At 62.4% G+C, this 18,876-nt stretch overlaps 1 protein-coding gene across 1 annotated transcript in view; it reads left to right on the top strand.

Moving 5' to 3' along the window:
• Window positions 1-261: 261 nt before the first annotated feature.
• Window positions 262-18,876, top strand: part of THBS2 (thrombospondin 2) — a 24,247-nt gene continuing 5,632 nt past the window's right edge. Inside the window, exons 1-18 of the mRNA XM_006915046.3 lie at window positions 262-686; window positions 1,857-1,931; window positions 3,349-3,905; window positions 4,973-5,057; window positions 6,642-6,919; window positions 8,656-8,796; window positions 8,886-8,982; window positions 11,213-11,383; window positions 11,525-11,701; window positions 12,298-12,471; window positions 12,950-13,077; window positions 13,154-13,306; window positions 13,683-13,901; window positions 14,070-14,177; window positions 14,831-14,990; window positions 16,102-16,220; window positions 16,843-17,077; window positions 18,496-18,723. Of these exons, the coding sequence (XP_006915108.1) occupies window positions 1,880-1,931; window positions 3,349-3,905; window positions 4,973-5,057; window positions 6,642-6,919; window positions 8,656-8,796; window positions 8,886-8,982; window positions 11,213-11,383; window positions 11,525-11,701; window positions 12,298-12,471; window positions 12,950-13,077; window positions 13,154-13,306; window positions 13,683-13,901; window positions 14,070-14,177; window positions 14,831-14,990; window positions 16,102-16,220; window positions 16,843-17,077; window positions 18,496-18,723 (3,082 nt within the window). The 5' untranslated portion in view covers window positions 262-686; window positions 1,857-1,879. The remainder of the gene's footprint in view (window positions 687-1,856; window positions 1,932-3,348; window positions 3,906-4,972; window positions 5,058-6,641; window positions 6,920-8,655; window positions 8,797-8,885; window positions 8,983-11,212; window positions 11,384-11,524; window positions 11,702-12,297; window positions 12,472-12,949; window positions 13,078-13,153; window positions 13,307-13,682; window positions 13,902-14,069; window positions 14,178-14,830; window positions 14,991-16,101; window positions 16,221-16,842; window positions 17,078-18,495; window positions 18,724-18,876) is intronic.

Below are 18,876 nucleotides of genomic sequence, written 5' to 3'. Positions count from 1 at the left end.
GTATCTTCTCTGGAGCAAATGTAGTGGTGAACGCACTCCACGGGTGACGGTGACAGACCCCACTGGGCGTGTGTCCGTGGCTGTGGTGTGTGTGTGTGTGACCTGGCCCCTGGTAAGCTCTAGGGGCTAAAGGACCCCAAGCTCTGAGGCCACACCCCCGCCTCGCGACTCTGGATCCTGCTGTCACTGGGCGTGTGTCCGTGGCTGTGGTGTGTGTGTGACCTGGCCCCTGGTAAACTCTAGGGGCTAACGGACCCCAAGCTCTGAGGCCACACCCCCGCCTCCCGACTCTGGATCCTGCTGTTCTTTGTTGTCCTGATCTGGACCCTCAGGCTCATTTGGCGAATGACAGAGCTCTGACTCTGTGGCACTACTGCCGCAGGAGCCGGAGGGCCCGGTTTGGTCAGGACAGACTTCATCTACCCCAGTTAAGCCCAGACTCAGGAAGCTGGGCGTCCAGAATGTTAACGCTTATATTTTGGACAGAGCCCGCCTTGCCAGGGCCAGCCGTCACCTGCTGTCCGTAGGGGACAGACGCACGGAGGGCACTGCACAGCCTGCCCACTGCTCATTCGACAGTCACTTAGCCGTGCTCACGAGCCAGTGCCAGGCTGTTCCGAGCACCATACAGCGTTAGTCTCAAGAGCCCTGTCACCAGCCTCATCCCTGTCACTGCCACAACGCTGGTGAGTCACGGGAGAGCCTCCCAGGTGGAGGCCCAGCCGAGTGAGTGACAAGTGCCTGTGCGTCTGCAGCATAAGCCCTCACAGATGTGACCGGCTTAGTTTATCGGTCACAATCGCCCCGTGCTTTCGTTTACCTCTGAGGGAACCAGCGTAGGGGTGACAGGCTCCCTGGGCAGCACCGTGGCCCCCGTGGGGCACAGCTCTGAGATCCTGGACTTGCTGGGCATAGCCTGTGCAGCAGGCATCTGGACCCAGAGGGACCGGAGTCCCACGATTACTCCTCTTACTCTGGGGACCATCCCCACCCAGGAGGTGACCTCCAGTCTGCCAAATACCTCTGCAGAGGCAGGCTCCTTGCATCTCTCCAACACTGAGACACTAACGAGCTTTGAGATCCTGACGGGAGAGGAATTAGGGCCAGGGGTTCGGCTTTGACTCAGGAGACGGGGGACGCACAGGGCAGGGAGAGATCTCGGTGCCAGTTGCCGCTGGGGATGGGGCAGGCGAGACCCGGCGGGCCGGGGCCAGCAGGGCTGAGTGGAGCGGCTGCCCCAGGGCCCTGCCTGGGGTCCTGTCTGCTGCGGAGGCTGAGGACAGGAAGGGACGGGAGGCCTGTGGGGGCAGCAGCCGAGCAGAGCAGAGTGAAAACGGCATCAGAGCGGAACGCTGTTCTCGTAGCTAAGATACCACGAATTTAGTTAACTCTCGTTTGCAGCTCACACGTATTCTGTTTAATTGTTATGTGTAACTTTTCCCTGGCTGCTCACACCAGCGCCTCCGTGCCGGTGTGTCCCCAGGTTCCGGCTCCTTGGTGCAAGCCTGGACGGCATTTCTCGGGGCAGCATTGCCCTGGGGGAGGTTGGCTTTCCCAGCACCCCTCACTGCACCGCTGGGTGACCACGACAAGGTTTACCTGCTGGGTCACGGTGGGGACTGAATACCATGAGCATTTAGCATGTGATTAGCTCAGAGCTTCACAGCAATCCTCGTTCAGTACGATCAGCCCCACTTGAAAAGCACATTTCTCATCTCGCTGTTACTTCCCACGAAGCCACCTGTTGCGACGTTTGTGTATAAGCTGCTTTTAAGTGGTCACGTGAGTGAAAACGTGGACCTGCGCGGAAAGATGCCGCGTGCACTCAGATCTAACAGGCTCTGCTCTGCCCACAGGAGTCCGGCCGCTCAGAGGCGGGATGCTCTGGATGCTGGTCCTGCCCGGCCTGTGGGCCTCCTGCAGCGCCCAGGGTGAGTGGGGAACGCACTGCCTGGCGTCCGGCCTCGTGCCACCTGAGGGAGGAAGGGCCACCACCGACGCTGGCGGCTGGAGCAGCTCACCTCTCAGAGCCCTCTTACCTGACTTTAGTAAATATTTGTTTGCTGAGTCCATTTAACAGGATATGGTTGATTTGGGAAAAAATCCAGTATTAGAGAAAAATACCTTCCCACCTGGAGATACAGTTTTTCCTGGACACATTTTGGCCCTTTTTCTACGGGCTGTGTTTACTAGGTACTTTCTAACTTCTTTGCTTTCGGCTTCTTTTCCCCACTTAAAAATATATTATAAAAATATTTTCCCAGGCCTGTATACTTTTACAGCATATTTTTGATGAGTGTATAACATCCCGTCAGAAGATTAACCTCTACTTTCCAAAAGCCAATTCTCACTTACATTATTGCTTTATTTTCATTAGTATAAATGATACCACAAGCGGTAGCACTGTAAGTACATTTTTACTAGCAAAGTTCCAAAAGTAGACTTGCCGGATCGAAGGTTTTAATCATTCTAAGGTTTTGGGATCTCGACGGCGATGCAGTTCATAGTTCTCTCAGCTACTCCAGGGGTCGTAAAGCTCTAATTTGCCAAATATCGGATGAAAGGTTATGCTCTGTTTAAACTTCCTTTTCAGTAAGTTCTCTTGAGTCCGTTAAATGGTGATTTTGGTCAGGTCCGATCACTTCTCTTTCCAGTAGTTTAGATGATGACGTAAATCAATTTAGTCTCAGACTTGACTCCGCCACTGCCTCCAAGCCTTGCAGGCAGCGGGCAAGTGGGAGCAGCGTTTCTGCAGGACAAAGAGACAGCACCCCAGTTTGTTAAACTCAGACGATCTCAGGAAGAAAGCAACACACGGTCCAGTTGCTTTCTGACACACGTGGATAGCAAGGCTGAGGATGCATTTCATTTTAGGGTTTTTTTCTGGCAATCAGATGGTCGAGAGCGGGTTGCAGGGATCTGGGATGGGAGCACATGGCTCGGAGTCTGGGCTGGGACAAGGTCGGGACCGTGAGCCAGGATGCCCCTCAGGGCCATTCCCTTCCTCGGGGCTCCTGCCGTGCAGAGTCGGAGGCTCTAAACACAGCTCCGGGTGGCGTAGCCGGTCACCGGCTTGGTTCCGTTGTTGATTATGGCTCCTGACTCGTCGAGGGTGGAAGCTAGCCCTGGGGCCAGCCGCTGTTTCGGGGACCGCACCTGGAGTCGCAGCAGGGGACAGAGGGTGGTGATTTGGCCTTGACCCCCGCAGCACTGGCACCTGCAGAAGAGGAAGGGGACAGAAGGGCGGTGGCTGCCGAGCGAAAGCCCTTGTGCGCAGGTCGCCCTCGCCACCTGCCCTGGCCTCCCACCCTGCCTGCCGCTAACCTCCCTGCTCTGCTCCCTTGGCAGCTGGGGACCAGGACGAGGACACTGTCGTGGACCTTTTCAGCGCCAGCAACATAAACCGGAAGACCATTGGGGCCAAGCAGTTCCGGGGCCCGGACCCCGGCGGGCCGGCTTACCGCTTCGTGCGGTTCGACTACATCCCGCCGGTGGGCGCGGCCGCCCTGGGCAGGATCACCCGGGCCATGCGGGCCAGGGAGGGCTTCTTCCTGATGGCCACCCTGAAGCAGGACCGCAAGACCAAGGGCACGCTGCTGGCCCTGGAGGGCCCCGGCGCCTCCCACAGGCAGTTCGAGATCGTATCCAATGGCCCCGCGGACACGCTGGACCTCACCTACTGGCTGGACGGCACGCAGCACGTCCTCTCCCTGGAGGACGTGGGCCTGGCCGACTCGCAGTGGAAGAACGTCACCATCCAGGTGACCGCCGAGACCTTCAGCCTGTACGTGGGCTGCGACCTGATCGACAGCTTCGCCCTGGACGAGCCCTTCTACGAGCAGCTGAAAACGGACAAGAGCAGGATGTACGTGGCCAAGGGCTCCTCTCGGGACAGTCACTTCAGGGTACGTGCGGCAGGACCCCGCGGGGCGAGGCGGAGGGGGCTTGGAGACCTGACAGCCAGGCGTGCCCCGGCGTGGTGCCCGTGCCAGTGCAGGCCAGGCACGCACATGCTCACACGTGTGGCACACGCAGGAACATGTGCACACACACAGCCGCTCACGAACGTGCGTCACAGGCACGCACATGCTCACACGTGTGGCACACGCAGGGACACACGCACACACAACACAGCCGCTCACGCACGTGCGTCACATGTGGTGTGTATAGACACGCACGCAGGAACGCCACACCCACACGCACGTTCACACAATGCACGGCAGTGCACGCTGAGACTCACGCACTTGCAAACACGCACACGTGCACACACAAATGCTATACCAGGTACTCGTGTGTTCACGCACACAGACACCTCCCCTGCACACCACCACACGCCTGCACACGCGCGCGCGCACACACACCACACTGTTCCACATCAGGAATGGGCAGAGTGAGCTGTCGCAGGCGCACTTGCCCCCTGCACAAACGGCCATCGGTTACCGGCCGGACGGCCGATGTGATGGTCCTGGCTTCGGCCACTCAGATGTTTCCAGTCACCACAGACCGATCCCGTTATGGGGACCACCCCCCCACACTCCCATTCACTACTGAGATGAGAGGAACGTAAACTAACAGCTGTGTTTTTCTAAGGAGACTGATTTATGAGGGGCGGTTCCATCCTCTCCTGAATGAAAGTATTTTCTGGAAGAGGATCTGCTAAAACCACAAGCGCGGGGCCTGCCGCGGAGCCGACACATTGTTCCCTTCCAGATAGGGAAACAAATGTGTGTTTAAACTCAGTTTTCCGAGGAAAAGGTAACTGAGTTTAAACCCCTTTGTCGGTGTCGTGGCTAAAAAGTTTTGGAAGTGACAGACGCAGAATAAGCCCTCGCACCGAGGCTTTGAACCTGCGGAGCAGAAAGGCGGGGAAGAGAGTGTCCTCCCTGCTCGAGACCGCGCCCCGCGTTCCCGCGGCGTCACCCCGCAGGCGCTGTGCTCACCGCACGCTGCTTCTCTCCCTGCGCGTGCACAGGGCCTGCTGCAGCACGTCCGCCTGGTGTTCGAGAACTCGGTGGAGGGCGCGCTGAGCATGAACGGCTGTCCACACGGCCAGGGAGGTGAGCGACCTTCCCCACGCGCGCCCCGTGCTCTCCCGTCTCGGACAGACTCCGCTACGGTGTGCGCGTGCGTGCGTGCGTGCGCCTGCACTGTGCATGCATGTGTGTGCCCGTGTGCGTGTGCGTGCATGTGCGCATGTGTGTGTGCACGTGTGTGTGTGCATGAGTGTGTCTGCACTGTGCCTGCATGTGTGTGCCCGTGCACGTGTGGATGCATGTGTGCATGTGCGTGTGCATGTGCTTGCGTGTGCGTGTGTGTACAGGTGTGAGAATGTGGGTGAGTGGGAGGCAAATATAAACACCTGAATAAAATGCCGCTGTCGTCATCTAGTTAGCTGGTCGACTTAGACATGCTGACGTTTTATAATGAAAAATTAATGCTCGAAGGATTGATTCTGAATAAATTTTAACAATCTAAAATATCCCATTTACGAGCTGAAAAAAACAGATCACTGCCCTTGTAACATGATTTTAAGTGCATGCCAATTTTCTAGCCTGTTAATGTGTGAAGAGCGTGTCACTAAGCTAACAGCACAGACGTTCGTCGGGCTTGGGTGACAGAGGGCTCCTCACACCGTTCATAGCTGTCGGGACGGCCTCCTTGTGAAAGTCCGTGCTGTCCCATCGTCTGCTAACTGCTTTTTGAATTTATGTCCAACCATGATTTGCCAGCATTTTCTTGAGCGTTAAATTCATGAAGGTCACTGTGCTGGACTCTTTAAACCCAGTCTGTCAAAGGACCCTCTGAACACCTGTGTGAGTTGGGGACCCAACTGTGTTCCCCTGAGAGGTTAGGAAGCTGAGGTGCAGGACATTCCTATGAGTTGCCAAGTGTAACTACCTATGAGCAGCAAGGCTGGCCACCCTCCCCCACCCCCCTGTCCGCAGGGGGCCGTGTCTTATCTGCTGTGTGACTTATTAGGAGCACATCTTTGTGTCAGCCCCAAATCGTGACAAAAGTAAGCTGTCCTTTATGGATCAAACTGTGGAGACCGGCCCCTCGGTGCCCTGTCATAGGCCGAGGCCTGGGGCTTTCAACCTGAGGCGCCCGTCCGCCTTCCCGTCCGTCCGTCCGTCTTCCAGACATTGGGTAGTTGAAGTACATGTAGGACAAAGAATCAAAACAGTGATTTTCGGCCAGACGTGGAGGGAGGGGAGATTTTTAATGCCTCCTGCGACCGTGCTCGCCATTCCCAAGGCCTCCTGGCCGAGGCCGCTGTGGCTCACGACCGAATCTCGTCTCCTTTGTCCAGCCCCAGCTAACACGCCCACGTGCAGCCCCTTTTTGGGGTGTGGTCGTTGAAAAGGCAGAAGTCTCGAAAAGGCTGAGAGAGCACACTGACACCCGGCACCCGGGGGTGGCTCCCGGGGGGCCCTGATGACGGAGCCCCGCTGTATTTCAACAATGGCCGATCGTCACTGTCACCCAGGACCCTCAGCTGAGCTAGGCAGCATGTCACTGTCACAGCAGAGGACAGGGAGACAGCTCACCCTCAAGGAAAGGGCGGTGGCACCAGCCTACCTCAGGTGGCCCCACTGTGCGCCTCCGAGGCGCTCTGATCCACCTCTCGTGCTTCCCCGCAGCTGAAGCCAACGCCATCAGCGAGGACACGGAGACACTGCGCCTGAGCCCGCCGGGCACTGAGCACGTGGTCCCCGGTGCCGAGCACGTGGTCCCTGGCGCCGAGCACGTGGTCCCCAGCACAGAGCACGTGGTCTCCGGCACAGAGCACATGGTCCCCGGCGCCGAGCAGAGGCCCGGGGTGTGCGAGCGCTCTTGCGAGGAGCTGAGCAGCATGGTCAGCGAGCTGTCGGGGCTGCGCGTCATCGTCAACCAGCTGCACGAGAATCTGCACAAAGTGGTGGGTGCCAGGGGCCCAGGGCCAAGCACCGTGTCCCCCGTCGTGACCTCCACCACCCGCCAAACCGTTTGGGGTCTCTGCGGGGCTCTGCAAGGATGTGGCCAGAGCACAGCTGGGTGCACGTGAGAGGGACTGGGACCCCGTGTGGTAGGGCGACACGTCCCCCAGAGGGACAGCCTGGGAGAGTCACCTCTGCGGTGACGGGAGTCACCCACGCAGAGGGGTCCAGCGTGGCGGGGTGGCCGCGGAGCCTGAGACATGGGCCTGTCCCTGAGGATATGACGTGCCCATGGCCACTCTGAGTTCACGTGCACAGCACGCAAGCAGGGGACTGTCGCAGGTGCTTTGTAGTTTGCGGGTTAAAGTTGAGAGAAAGTTGTCCGTGGTGACGAGGTTCCCTGAGCCATGTCATTCTTGGCAGCTGCAGGCTGAGCTCCTGCCCGGTGGGAGGCGACTGTGGCTCGTGCCCCAGGGGACACGGAGGGAGCGCTGGGAAGGGGTCTCACGTCTGAGTTTCCTCCTGTCCCGAGGGCTCGCAGGAGATGCTTGTGTCACCGCCTGTCCCCATTGCTCTGCTCCACGGTGCAGGGCCCCTGAGCCCCTGTGAGTCTGTGCAGGATGGCGTGGGACCAGCACCATGTCCCTTCCATGGCTGGCCCAGGGAATGAGCGGAGCTGGGGCAGCTCATGGCAAAGGTCAGGGCGCCGGCTGGGGAAGCACCTTCTGGAACATTCCACCACATGCACGGCTGGGGCAGGAATGGGGGTTGGAGCATGACCTCCGCAGGGTGCCGCTGACTGTAGGGGAAGTCGCGGGTCCTCGGATATGGCGGCAGCTTGGTTTTCTGGGTGAGTTGACTTGACAGATGCTTGTCCCGAGACGCACGTTAGGTATCTCTGAGAACGGGCGCCTCAGCCTGGCTGGGGAGCACCCGGTGACAGCAGCCGGCCATAGCGCCTCTGCCATGAACTGATCGGCCAGGACACGCTCATGCCACTTGCACCGGGGTCAGGGCGGCGGCGAGCTCCCAGGGCACCAAAATCGGGGAGGTTGTGTTTCTGTGTGTTGGCGCTGGAGATGGTCCACGACTTCCATCCAGTTCTCAGAGGTCCTATTAGCCCATCAGAAGCCACCACTCAAGGACCATGTCCCCAGGGAGCTTCAGCCAGGGGAGGGCGCTGGGGGAGGGGTGAACGATGCAGCATTCAGGGCATAGTCGCTGTAAGTTTCACTTACTCGTGTTTTTAAATTTTGTATTTCCCACCCCCAGACAATAAGAATCCTGTGTGTGCTTGTCCTGCCCTTGCCTACTGAGGTGACAAGCGGAGTTCAGTTTCCAGCTGGGGTCGGCCAGGAGGGCCACCCTGTCCCTTCTCCCCGCCGCTCTGTCCCTTCCCCTGCCTCCCTGTCCCTTCTCCCCGCCGCCCTGTCTCACTGTCTGGTGCCGCCAGGCAGCTTTGTCTGCTGGGCACGGTGACTGCAGAGACCAGACATTAAGCGAGCAGGTGCGGCTGAGGTGCCTTTGGCTAAGAGCTCTGGGGTGCGATGGCACCTGTGGAGGTTTGACACAGATTGAGTCATCGTCACCTTTGGTGGCTGTGTCATCTCACCGGAGATGCTCTACAGGCCAGTCAGTCCCCACTCTCGACGGCGAGGGCTGTTGAGGCAGCAGGGACGTCTGTGTCTGTGAGCGTGGTGACCCGTGTCCAAACTTAAACCGTCCCCGGATTTTCCAGTCTAGCGACAACCAGTTCCTCTGGGAGCTCATCGGTGGCCCCCCAAAGACAAGGAACGTGTCGGCTTGCTGGCAAGATGGCCGGTTCTTCGCAGAAAATGAAACCTGGGTGGTGGACAGCTGCACCAAGTGCGCCTGCCAGGTGAGGCCTCGGACGCCCTCTCCCGCCTGGGCCTGGGCCTGGACCCCGCATCTCACGCATGTCACACGAATGTCTTTCTTTACTTGTAGAAGTTCAAAACCGTGTGCCACCAGATCTCCTGCCCACCCGCGACCTGTGCCAGCCCGACCGTGGCAGAGGGCGAATGCTGCCCCTCCTGCTTCCCCTGTGAGTGTCGCCGAGAGCGAGAGACGCCTCCGTCCAGTAGTGGCCGGTAGTTTCGCCAGCAAGGGGAGGGCTGAGGCCTGGACTGGCATGGTCAGCGTGGGGCAGGGCGACCTCCAGCCCGTGCCTGGCCGCTCGTCGCTCCCGGGGCCCAGGGTGTGGCTGCCTGCGAAGCTTTAAAGCCAGGGGCCGTGTCCCGGCCGTCCCCCCTCAGTGGGTGAGCACTGGGGCACAGGGCCCGGTGAGTGAACCCCGCTGTGAGGCAGGCCCGTGCGGAGCCCAGAGGCAGGGGCGAGTAAGCCTCACAGACGCGTCCTCTGGAGGAATGAGAATGCCAAACGGACGAACGAGCCGGCCGCCATCACCCAAGCGGTGCATTCTAGTCACAGAGGCTCGCTCCCCGGAACAGACAGTGACACGGAGGGAAGGGACGCGCGTCCACACCCTGTCCCTGCCCCGTGGAGGCGCCCACGTCCCGACAGCCGAGTTGACAGGAGAGCCTCACTTGGGGTCCCTGCAGGGCGCAGGCGCTAGCCCACCGCAGTGCTGTTCCTGGCCCTCGGTGGCCCCTGTTGCCACTTGGTAGGTGCCTCAGGTCTGCTGAAGTCCCTGCTGCTCCCTCACACCCCCAGCCCCCAAGCGCTCTCCGCCTGTCACTGCGCCTTCGCCCAAGCTTCTTCTCCGTCTTCCGTTCTGTACTTGCTGGAAATCAGTCACCCATCCCGGGGCTACCAGCGGCCCTGCGCTCCGCACCCCACCCCTGGCCCTCTGCTCCGCGCCCCACCCCGGCCCTGTGCTCCGCACCCCACCGCGTCCCCATCCCGGCCCTGCGCTCCGCACCCCACCCCTGGCCCTCTGCTCCGCGCCCCACCCCGGCCCTGTGCTCCGCACCCCACCGCGTCCCCATCCCGGCCCTGCGCTCCGCACCCCACCCCTGGCCCTCTGCTCCGCGCCCCACCCCGGCCCTCCACTCCGCACCCCACCGTGTCCCCACCCCGGCCGTCCACTCCGCGTCCCCACTGCGTCCCACCCCGGCCCTCTGTGGTGCCTGTCCCTCCCTCAGGCAGGGCCCTTTGCCTCCTTTCCTCCGTCAGCCATGGCGTCGAGTGAATCGCGGGTCCTGGGTTGGCTCTGGGTTGACCCCAGCTGGATTCGAGGCCGTGCTTCACCCTTCCCTGTGTCTTATCCTCACGCTCCTGGTCTGGGCTCAGGGCTAGTGACAAAGGCTGGGCACGTGCCGCTCCTCCGAGCTGCCCGGCGTCTCTCCCCACCAGGCCCCCCTGTCCCCCACTTGCCCTCCGTGTAGCCTGGGCTGGCCTGGTGGGGACGCTTGAGTGCGCAGACAGCCTCCGTCCCGCCGCTGGCCCCGCTGTGTGCCGTCCTCGGGTGCATTCGAGAGATCGGGCTCAGCCCCTGGGGATTTTGAGCGGGTGGGACACCCCCGAGGTTCCGAGTCATCATCTGTGAGACGCAGTGGTGGTGGCGCTGCAGAGGCCATGCTGTGGTCCCAGCGAGCAGCCCAGCACGTGACGGCACCTGACCTGCTGTGGCCAGCGGCTGTCACCGTACCAGAGGCCGGGAGTGTGACTGCGGTTGCCTGGGGCCCACGTCAGCTCGGTGTCAGCAGGGGTGTCACGGTGCTGGACTTCTGTCCTGCGTCCCGGGGCCCGATCACAGCGCGTTCCCGTGTTCCTTCTCCCCAGACGAAACAGAACGAGCGGCCGCGCCTCGCCCTTTTCCAGGAAGATTCTTCCATTTTTCCCTATCTCAAGGATTGTCGTCACCTGTGAGAAACTTATTCGTAGGGAATTGTCTTCCTGTTTAACTGTCCCCAATTTGAATTATTTAGAACTAAGTTTAGTGACCTGTAATTCCAAGTGAAAATAGGCAAGTTCCGCCATGTGTAAATCAGCCAATGGAGGGTCCGTGGGAGTAAGTCTCAACGAGCCCGGGGGCCTCATGTGGAAGGACGGGGTCCCATCCACACCACCCGACCCCACGCTGGGCAGTGGCACTGCTGTCTCTGGTGCGTCCTCCGGTGTCCAGCACAGGACCCTCGTTGGGTGGTTCCCGCTGTTTATCCTCGGGGCCTCTGCCCACTACAGAGTGTCCTCCCCCGTGGGAAGCCGACATCTGCTGTCCCGAGGGCGTGGTCCCAGGCACGGCGTGTGCCCGTCCGTCTGTGCCCGTCACCGGGCGGAGGCTTGACGGGGTCCTTGTGTTTCCCACGCAGCGGCGGACGGCGAGGAGGGCTGGTCCCCGTGGGCGGAGTGGACGGAGTGCTCTGCCACCTGTGGGCCTGGCACCCAGCAGAGAGGGCGGTCGTGCGACGTCACCAGCAACACCTGCTTGGGCCCGTCCATCCAGACGCGGGCGTGCAGCCTGGGCAAGTGTGACAACCGCAGTGAGTGTCAGGCCTCTCGGCCGTCCCCGTGGGGTGGGTCGGTGCCACCCGCTGCCCTCTGTCCGAGGGCTCCAGTGGGCTCCCCTGGCATCCAGCCTGGTTGGTGTCCTGCCACTGATGGCCCGCGTCCCTGTGTGCTAGTCCGGCAGGACGGCGGCTGGAGCCACTGGTCGCCCTGGTCTTCCTGCTCTGCGACCTGCGGCCTGGGCAACATCACACGGATCCGGCTCTGCAACTCGCCGGTGCCCCAGATGGGCGGGAAGGCCTGCAAAGGCAGCGGCCGCGAGACGAAGGGCTGCCAGGGCCCGCCGTGCCCAAGTGAGTGGGACGGGCGGTGGGGCCAGAGCCGGCCGGCTCTGTAGCTGGACCTTGGCGCCAGTGCCCAGCGCCTGGGCCAGGCTGCGCTGTGTGAGCCAGAGCCTGGGCGGGGGGCTGTCCCAGCCCGCGTGTCTCAGGACACGGCCGTCTCCGCCACCGGGTGGCGGGGTCCATGCTTCCGGGGCACATGCGGGCCCAGTGCCAGGACCTTCTGTGGGGACCTGATCACGGTGTCCAGACCCGGGAGAACAGACATGCAGGGTGATTTCTTCCACCGCCCATTACCTGTTTGTGCCAGTGATGGACGGCGGCCGTTTAAAATGGACCCCGATGTCACAGACCCTCTTGGGCACGAGCGCCTCGCGTATGTGGCAGAGGTGCGCCCGCTGCCAGCGGCCCCATCAGCGGTCCTCAGCCTCTAGACGCCAAGGCTGTGCGACTTCCCTTCCTGGAGGTCAAAACAGAACCAATCGAGATCCGTCACCGACACCAGCCCCTGGTCTCAGGCCGTCAGAATCACATCCCCCGCTCGTCCCTCCGTGTCCCTGCAGAGCAGGCCCCACCCGCCCTGACGGCCTCCCACTCTTCCCCCGCAGTCGACGGTCGCTGGAGCCCCTGGTCCCCGTGGTCAGCCTGCACGGTCACCTGTGCCGGAGGGATCCGGGAGCGGACGCGCGTCTGCAACAGCCCGGAGCCGCAGCACGGAGGCCAGGCCTGCGTGGGGGACGTCCGGGAGCAGCAGATGTGCAGCCGGAGGGCCTGCCCCATAGGTGGGTCGCGGCCGCCCCGGGCCTCCCGGCGCAGCCACAGTGGTCTTCCAAGTGGCCACTGCGCCTTCGTTCCGATTAAAAGTACGAAACGCACGGGAAACACAGCGGGGAAAACTCCGCTCTAGGCACGCAGGGAGCGCCGCCGTTAACCCGCACCACGCTCCTGCCGCACGTTTACGTAGAAACAGAACCGTGCCACGCAGAACGGACGCTGCACACACTAACGACCGCAGGACACACACGTGACCGCCCACCGAGCTGTCCGTTCTTGGGGCCGGTCACGTCTGGTGGCTGCCCAGTATCACAGCACACGACACACTGGCGTTCCCTGACGGACTGAGTTTGACGGCAGCTGAGCCGCCGTCTGTCAGCGCCCACGCGAGCCCCTTGGCCGCGGTCGGTGTCCGTCCTGATGGGCGCCCATGGGCCCGGCCCGGCCTCACCCCGCCCGGCCTCACCCCGCCCTGCCTCCCCGCAGACGGCTGCTTGTCCAACCCCTGCTTCCCTGGTGCCGAGTGCAGCAGCTTCCCCGACGGCTCCTGGGCCTGCGGCTCCTGCCCGGCGGGCTTCCTGGGCAACGGCACGCACTGCGAGGACCTGGACGAGGTGGGTGCCTGCCCGGCAGTGGGGGGTGGGGGCGGGGCCCGGGGAGCCGCGGGCTCACCTCCGCTCGTCCCTGCAGTGTGCTGTGGTCACCGACGTCTGCTTCTCGACCGGCAAGTCGCACCGCTGTGTCAACACCCGCCCCGGGTTCCACTGCCTGCCGTGCCCGCCTCGCCTCAAAGGGAGCCAGCCCTTCGGCGTCGGGCTGGAGGCGGCCAGGATGGAGAAGCAGGTGAGCCGCCTCCGCGTCATCGGCGAAGGCTTCCAAGCCACCGGCCAGAGCCTAGAGCGACGGAGGGTGGGCGGAGACTGAGGACTGTGGGTGGCCGGGCTCTGTCTGCCGGCGCGGGCGACCGCGTGGGTGCAGAGCTGTCGCCGGGCACAGGCCGTGAGAGCACAGAACTCAGGCTGGGTCTTTGTGCAGGGGGCCCGTGAGCGCCAGGTAACTGTTTCGTGAGTTAGTGGCAGCACAGCGTGTCCTGTAGGCTGGGACGCATGTTCCGGATGCTTGCTCGGCAGCTGCCACCCGTGTACCCCAGGGGATCCCCACACCCTGGGCCTGGCCCTTTCCGCCAAACGACGGTCTCAGTGTGTGCCCTTCCTCGCAGGTGTGCGAGCCTGAGAACCCCTGTAAGGACAAGACCCACAGCTGCCACCAGCACGCGGAATGCATCTTCTTGGGCCACTTCAGTGACCCCATGTACAAGTGCGAGTGCCAGACGGGCTACGCGGGCGACGGACTCATCTGCGGGGAGGACTCGGACCTGGACGGCTGGCCCAACAAGAACCTGGTGTGTGCCACCAACGCCACCTACCACTGCGTCAAGGTGAGCATGCGGGCGGGGAGGGGACGCTCCAAACCCTCCCGGCGGCACTTCCGGGCAGGGTGCCGGGGTGGCAGGCCCCGGCTCCCGGTGACAGCGCGGGGACCGCAGACTTCCTGCGTGAAGGCTCCTAGGGCGCTGCTGTGACCAGCACGTGTCCTCTGTTTGCAGGACAACTGCCCCCACCTGCCCAACTCAGGGCAAGAAGACTTCGACAAGGACGGTGTTGGCGACGCCTGTGACGAAGATGACGACAATGACGGCGTCAGTGATGAGAAGGTCAGGGCAGTGCCGTCCCAGCGCCCGCTCTCGGGTCAGGGGTCCCCGCGGGCTCCCGCACGTTCGCGTCACCACGGCAAATGCTGGGTTTGCGAAGCAGCCGACCATCCGGGCGCGGCTGCCCACGCGCTCCGCGGAGAACGCTGTCGGTGCCTGACCCGCTTTTGGTGGCGTAAGGGACACGCCTCCCCCTCCCCGCCCCCCGTGGGTTTTGGCCGTGGGCGCGGCAGCTGCGGCCGAGATTGGTCCACTTGCCTTTATGGTGACGTTCCGAGTCACCGATTTCTGAAAGATGGTTGCAAATGCGACGGTTCGATGTCGGCACACGGGCCACACCAGCAGGACGGGCCTCGCGCATTTCGTCAGCGGCGGCCCCGCACCTGGCTTTCCTTGATCCCTCGACCGATGCCCGACTCGTTGGTTCCCGTGGCATTTATCCCGTGGCGTCTGTCTTCCCCGCGCGGCGTGTGGTCTCCGGGCCTCCCGTGGGAAGTCTGCTTTATGCCGGGCGGAGGCACGCGTAGCAGTGACGACCTGGCCGGCGCCCGCTCCTCGCTCTCTGCGGCCGTGGTCGACCGGCTGTGGCACAGAGCTCGCGAGCGCCCGGCAGACGTCCCTGTGCCGTTTCTCACGCGTGGCCCTTGCCCTTCCAGGACAACTGCCAGCTCCTCTTCAACCCCCGTCAGTTCGACTACGACAAGGACGAGGTTGGGGACCGTTGTGACAACTGCCCCTACGTGCACAACCCTGCACAGATCGACACGGACAACAATGGCGAGGGCGACGCCTGCTCCGTGGACATCGACGGGGACGGTCAGTGCCGCCCCGCGTCCGGGGCGCTCGCGTCCACGTCGGGCCGTGCGCAGGCCCCACGGCTCCTCCGCGTGGGCCGTCTGCAGGCTGGTGCGAGGCGGGGCGCCCCTCACAGGAGCCGAACTCAGTCCTTCCCGTGGGCAGTGGGGGGTCGCCAGCCTCAGGACCCCCTCCCGAGACACATGTCCAGGCCCTCGCGCCCCCTGTTCACTGGACACTCACTGCAAAGCTCCCTCAGGTTCCAGGTACCCACGGAGGGGACCCCGATACCACCAGGCCCCCTTCGTCCCGGTCCCTGTACCCTCGGTGCCTGCCTCGCCCCAGCCTGAGCCCCGGGTGAGCTTCTGGCCTGACCGCGCCCCTCTCCTGAGGGTTTTTGGGTGTAACTTGGTACGACACTGACCGCTGTCCCCGCTCCAGGACAGTGACTAACGTGCCAGCATCTAGGGCTTTGGGCAGTTGGGCGTCCCCTCCGGATCCAGCTGGCGTCTGTGGCCTGCGCTTCTTTGAGGTCCTGTCCCACCTTCCCTGGACCCCCGGCTAACACCCCCTCCTCCCCAGGCCCCCCTGGTCAGGACAAGACAGAGCCTCGGCCTTGTCTCCGCGCTCCGCCGTGTGTGCCTGGTCCCTGATATGGCGTCTTTGATGTCCAGGGTTAAGTCATGTTCTTTCCTAGTTCCAATCTTGGTAGAATTCATGATTGGTTTTTACGTTTCTTGAAATAAGGTATTTCCCTGAAAACCCCTGCCAAGCCTTGCCGTCCTCACTTTCCCACAGGTGTAGGGGACGGGTGACAAGGCAGGGTACCTGGGGAGACAGCCAGCTCCCGCTTAGCGGCCATTTTCTGGACAGACATCGGGTCCCTGGACCTGGCGGGCTCCGAGACGGCCCCGTGGCGGCACAGCCGCAGCTGGCGGCATCTGGAGGCTTGAGAGCCGGCCCTGGCTTACACGAAGAGCGGCTGACCGTGAAGGGGACACTTGACGCGCCCAGCGCTCCTCACACCGTGCTGTGTCCCGAGGTCGCTTTTATTAGAAGCCGGGCTGTGACGTGACAGGAAAAGCAGCTTTCTCGGAGGTCACGTGCTTCTCTTTCTTTTGGATACTGACAGATGTCTTCAACGAGCGAGACAATTGTCCCTACGTCTATAACACGGACCAGAGAGACACCGACGGTGACGGTGTGGGTGACCACTGCGACAACTGCCCCCTGGTGCACAACCCCGACCAGGTAGTGGATCAGGCGCCCGATCGGGGTGTCCGTGAGCAGAGGGCAGGCTTGGGGGGCCTGACTGGTCATAGGTCAGTCGCAGACACAGACGTCTTTGTGGGTTTCCATTAGCTCTGCCAACAAATATTTACTGAAAACATGTACTGAAGTTGGCTCTGAGCAGGACTTTCGCGTGTCGGTGGCCACAGGCCAGATGAACGGACGCCTCACCCCTCCCCCCATTTGAAGAGGGACCGTGTTGTCCTTGAATTGTCTGTACATCCCCAATATGATCGGCAGGCTCGGCTTTGCTTTCAGAAGACTCAGCGAGAGCTGACATGCTGATGTGGTCCGTAGACCATACTTTTGGGGATGACGTCCAAAGGGGGCTTGGCCCTGGAGCTGACCCTTCTTCCCTAAGCGAAGCGGCCCCGTGGGAGGTGGCTGGGGGAGGCAGCGGGGCCCAGCCCCAGGTGTGCGTGGACAGCAGTGTGACCTTCAGGAGCCGGCTGCTCTCCGTGCTCCAGCCGTCCGTCGCCTGTGGGAGGAGGTGGTCCAGCCGAAGCGCCCACGGGTGGCTGTCACCCTGGCACCCATTTCACCGAATGGATGCTCAACGCTGTCCCCATGCTCTGTCCCTCAGACCGATGTGGACAATGACCTTGTGGGAGACCAGTGTGACAACAACGAGGACATCGATGAGGACGGCCACCAGAACAACCAGGACAACTGTCCTTACATCTCCAATGCCAACCAAGCTGACCACGACCACGACGGCAAGGGTGACGCCTGCGACTCGGACGATGACAATGACGGGGTGCCAGATGACAGGGACAACTGCCGGCTGGTTTTCAACCCCGACCAGGAGGACACAGACGGTAGGTGACTGACGGCTGGTGCGCGGGCACATTTCTTCGGCTTCCTGCTGGTGTCGCCCACGTCGGGGTGAGCGGAGGTGTCCGCCTCTCCCTAATTTTCGAAACTCTTGGGGGCCTTTGTGAAGAAGGCCCGCGACAGGATGAAGCAGAAGTCGGTGTGTGACGGCAGCAAGGAGACAGGGTGGGTTTATTTCAAGGGCAGAGCAGGTCCTAGCGGTGGGAGCGGGGCGTGCTCTTGGCGGTGAGCGCCCGGGGCCGCTGCGGGCGGGGGCCCGGGGAGTTCGGCCGGGTGGGCATGGCCTTCCCACGGGGTCGAAGGGAGTCACCAGGTGCTCAGCGGGGCTCGGGGCTCTGGGCATCCTGGGGCTTCTGGTCCAGGTGGGACACAGCGGCTTGCAGATGGATCCTGCTGACTCCGGGCACTATGTAGAGAATGCACGTTCCTCATGGGTGGCGACAACGGCTCCCTGGGTGTTTGAGCCAGTGTGACCAAGGGGCATGTGGGAATCGCTGACAGAGGGCAGCCCCGGGGACCCCCATGGAGCAGCCGGCAGTGAACACGGGGCTCTCTGAGCTGGGGACAGACGTATCCCCACAGCCGCTCAGCTCATAGCTCTGGGCAGAGAGACCGGGGCCGCTTCCCCAGGAGGGAGGCCTGGCTGGAGGGCGGACACCGCCAAGCCCTCCGGTGGCTTTCAGAGCTCTTCGCGCCTGAATTCCCGGCCGCCCGGCCGTGGGGTGCGTCTCCGTGAGCAGAAAGGAAAGGCCGGCAGGGATGCGGTGGGAACGTGGCTGAACGTCGGTCACCTTCCCTGAAGCAGCCGGCCCTGCCGTGGGCTGGTCTGGCTGACCGGCCTGCCTGTGGGTTGGCACCGTGCCACAGACTGGGTGACGGTGCAGCACCCCCGTCCCTCACCGACCGGGGGCTGTGGTCCACCTCGCCCCCATTGCTCCCGCCACCTCGCTGGGAGAGTGGATAAGGAGCTTCCGTATCTCCCCAGAGAAAACCATGCTTAGCATGGGTGCCGCTTTACGTGCCAAGGACACGGTAGGCGGGTGATCACGAAAGGTGGTAATAGACTCTGGCCTATGAGGAAAAAGCCAGAAGGCCACTTGGTCACCTTACGGCCACTCGGGTTCCGCACCCGTTCTGAGCTCAGGCGAGGTGAGAGGTGGCCCCCTGGGGAGGTGACGGTGGCAGGCCGCCCTGCTGAGCTCCTCGGTGTGCCGAAGGGCGTGGAGAGCCCCGCAGCGAGGGGTTCTCCGAGGGGCTGGAGGCGTGGGCTCCCGCACGGAATACACAGCATGCCGGCCGTTGCGTTGCAGGGGATCGTGCGCTGGCTTCTCTCAGACAGGGAAGGGCCGGTGGCAAGCCGTATCCTGTGTTTCCTTACTTTTCCACTTGTCCTTGGTGACAGGTGACGGGAGGGGAGATGCTTGTAAAGACGACTTTGACAATGACAGCGTGCCGGATATTGACGATGTGTGCCCTGAGAACAACGCCATCAGTGAGACCGACTTCAGGAACTTCCAGATGGTCCACCTGGACCCCAAGGGCACCACTCAGATCGACCCCAACTGGGTCATCCGCCACCAGGGCAAGGAGCTGGTGCAGACGGCGAACTCCGACCCTGGCATCGCGGTCGGTGAGCGTCGGCGTGCACGCGCTCGCTGTCCCTGCCTGTGCCGGCCTGCCGAGCGCATGGGTGGGGTGGCAGGTCCCTCCAGCGGCCCTGTCCTCCGTGGGCTGCAGAACCGTCGCCTAAATTTTGGTGGGGGAAGAGCCCGGAAACGCGTGC

Source organism: Pteropus alecto, unplaced genomic scaffold (assembly GCF_000325575.1).
Source record: "Pteropus alecto unplaced genomic scaffold, ASM32557v1 scaffold195, whole genome shotgun sequence".
Classification (NCBI taxonomy): domain Eukaryota; kingdom Metazoa; phylum Chordata; class Mammalia; order Chiroptera; family Pteropodidae; genus Pteropus; species Pteropus alecto.
Note: the sequence above shows the minus strand (reverse complement) of the source record. Positions and strands in the feature narration are given on the sequence as shown.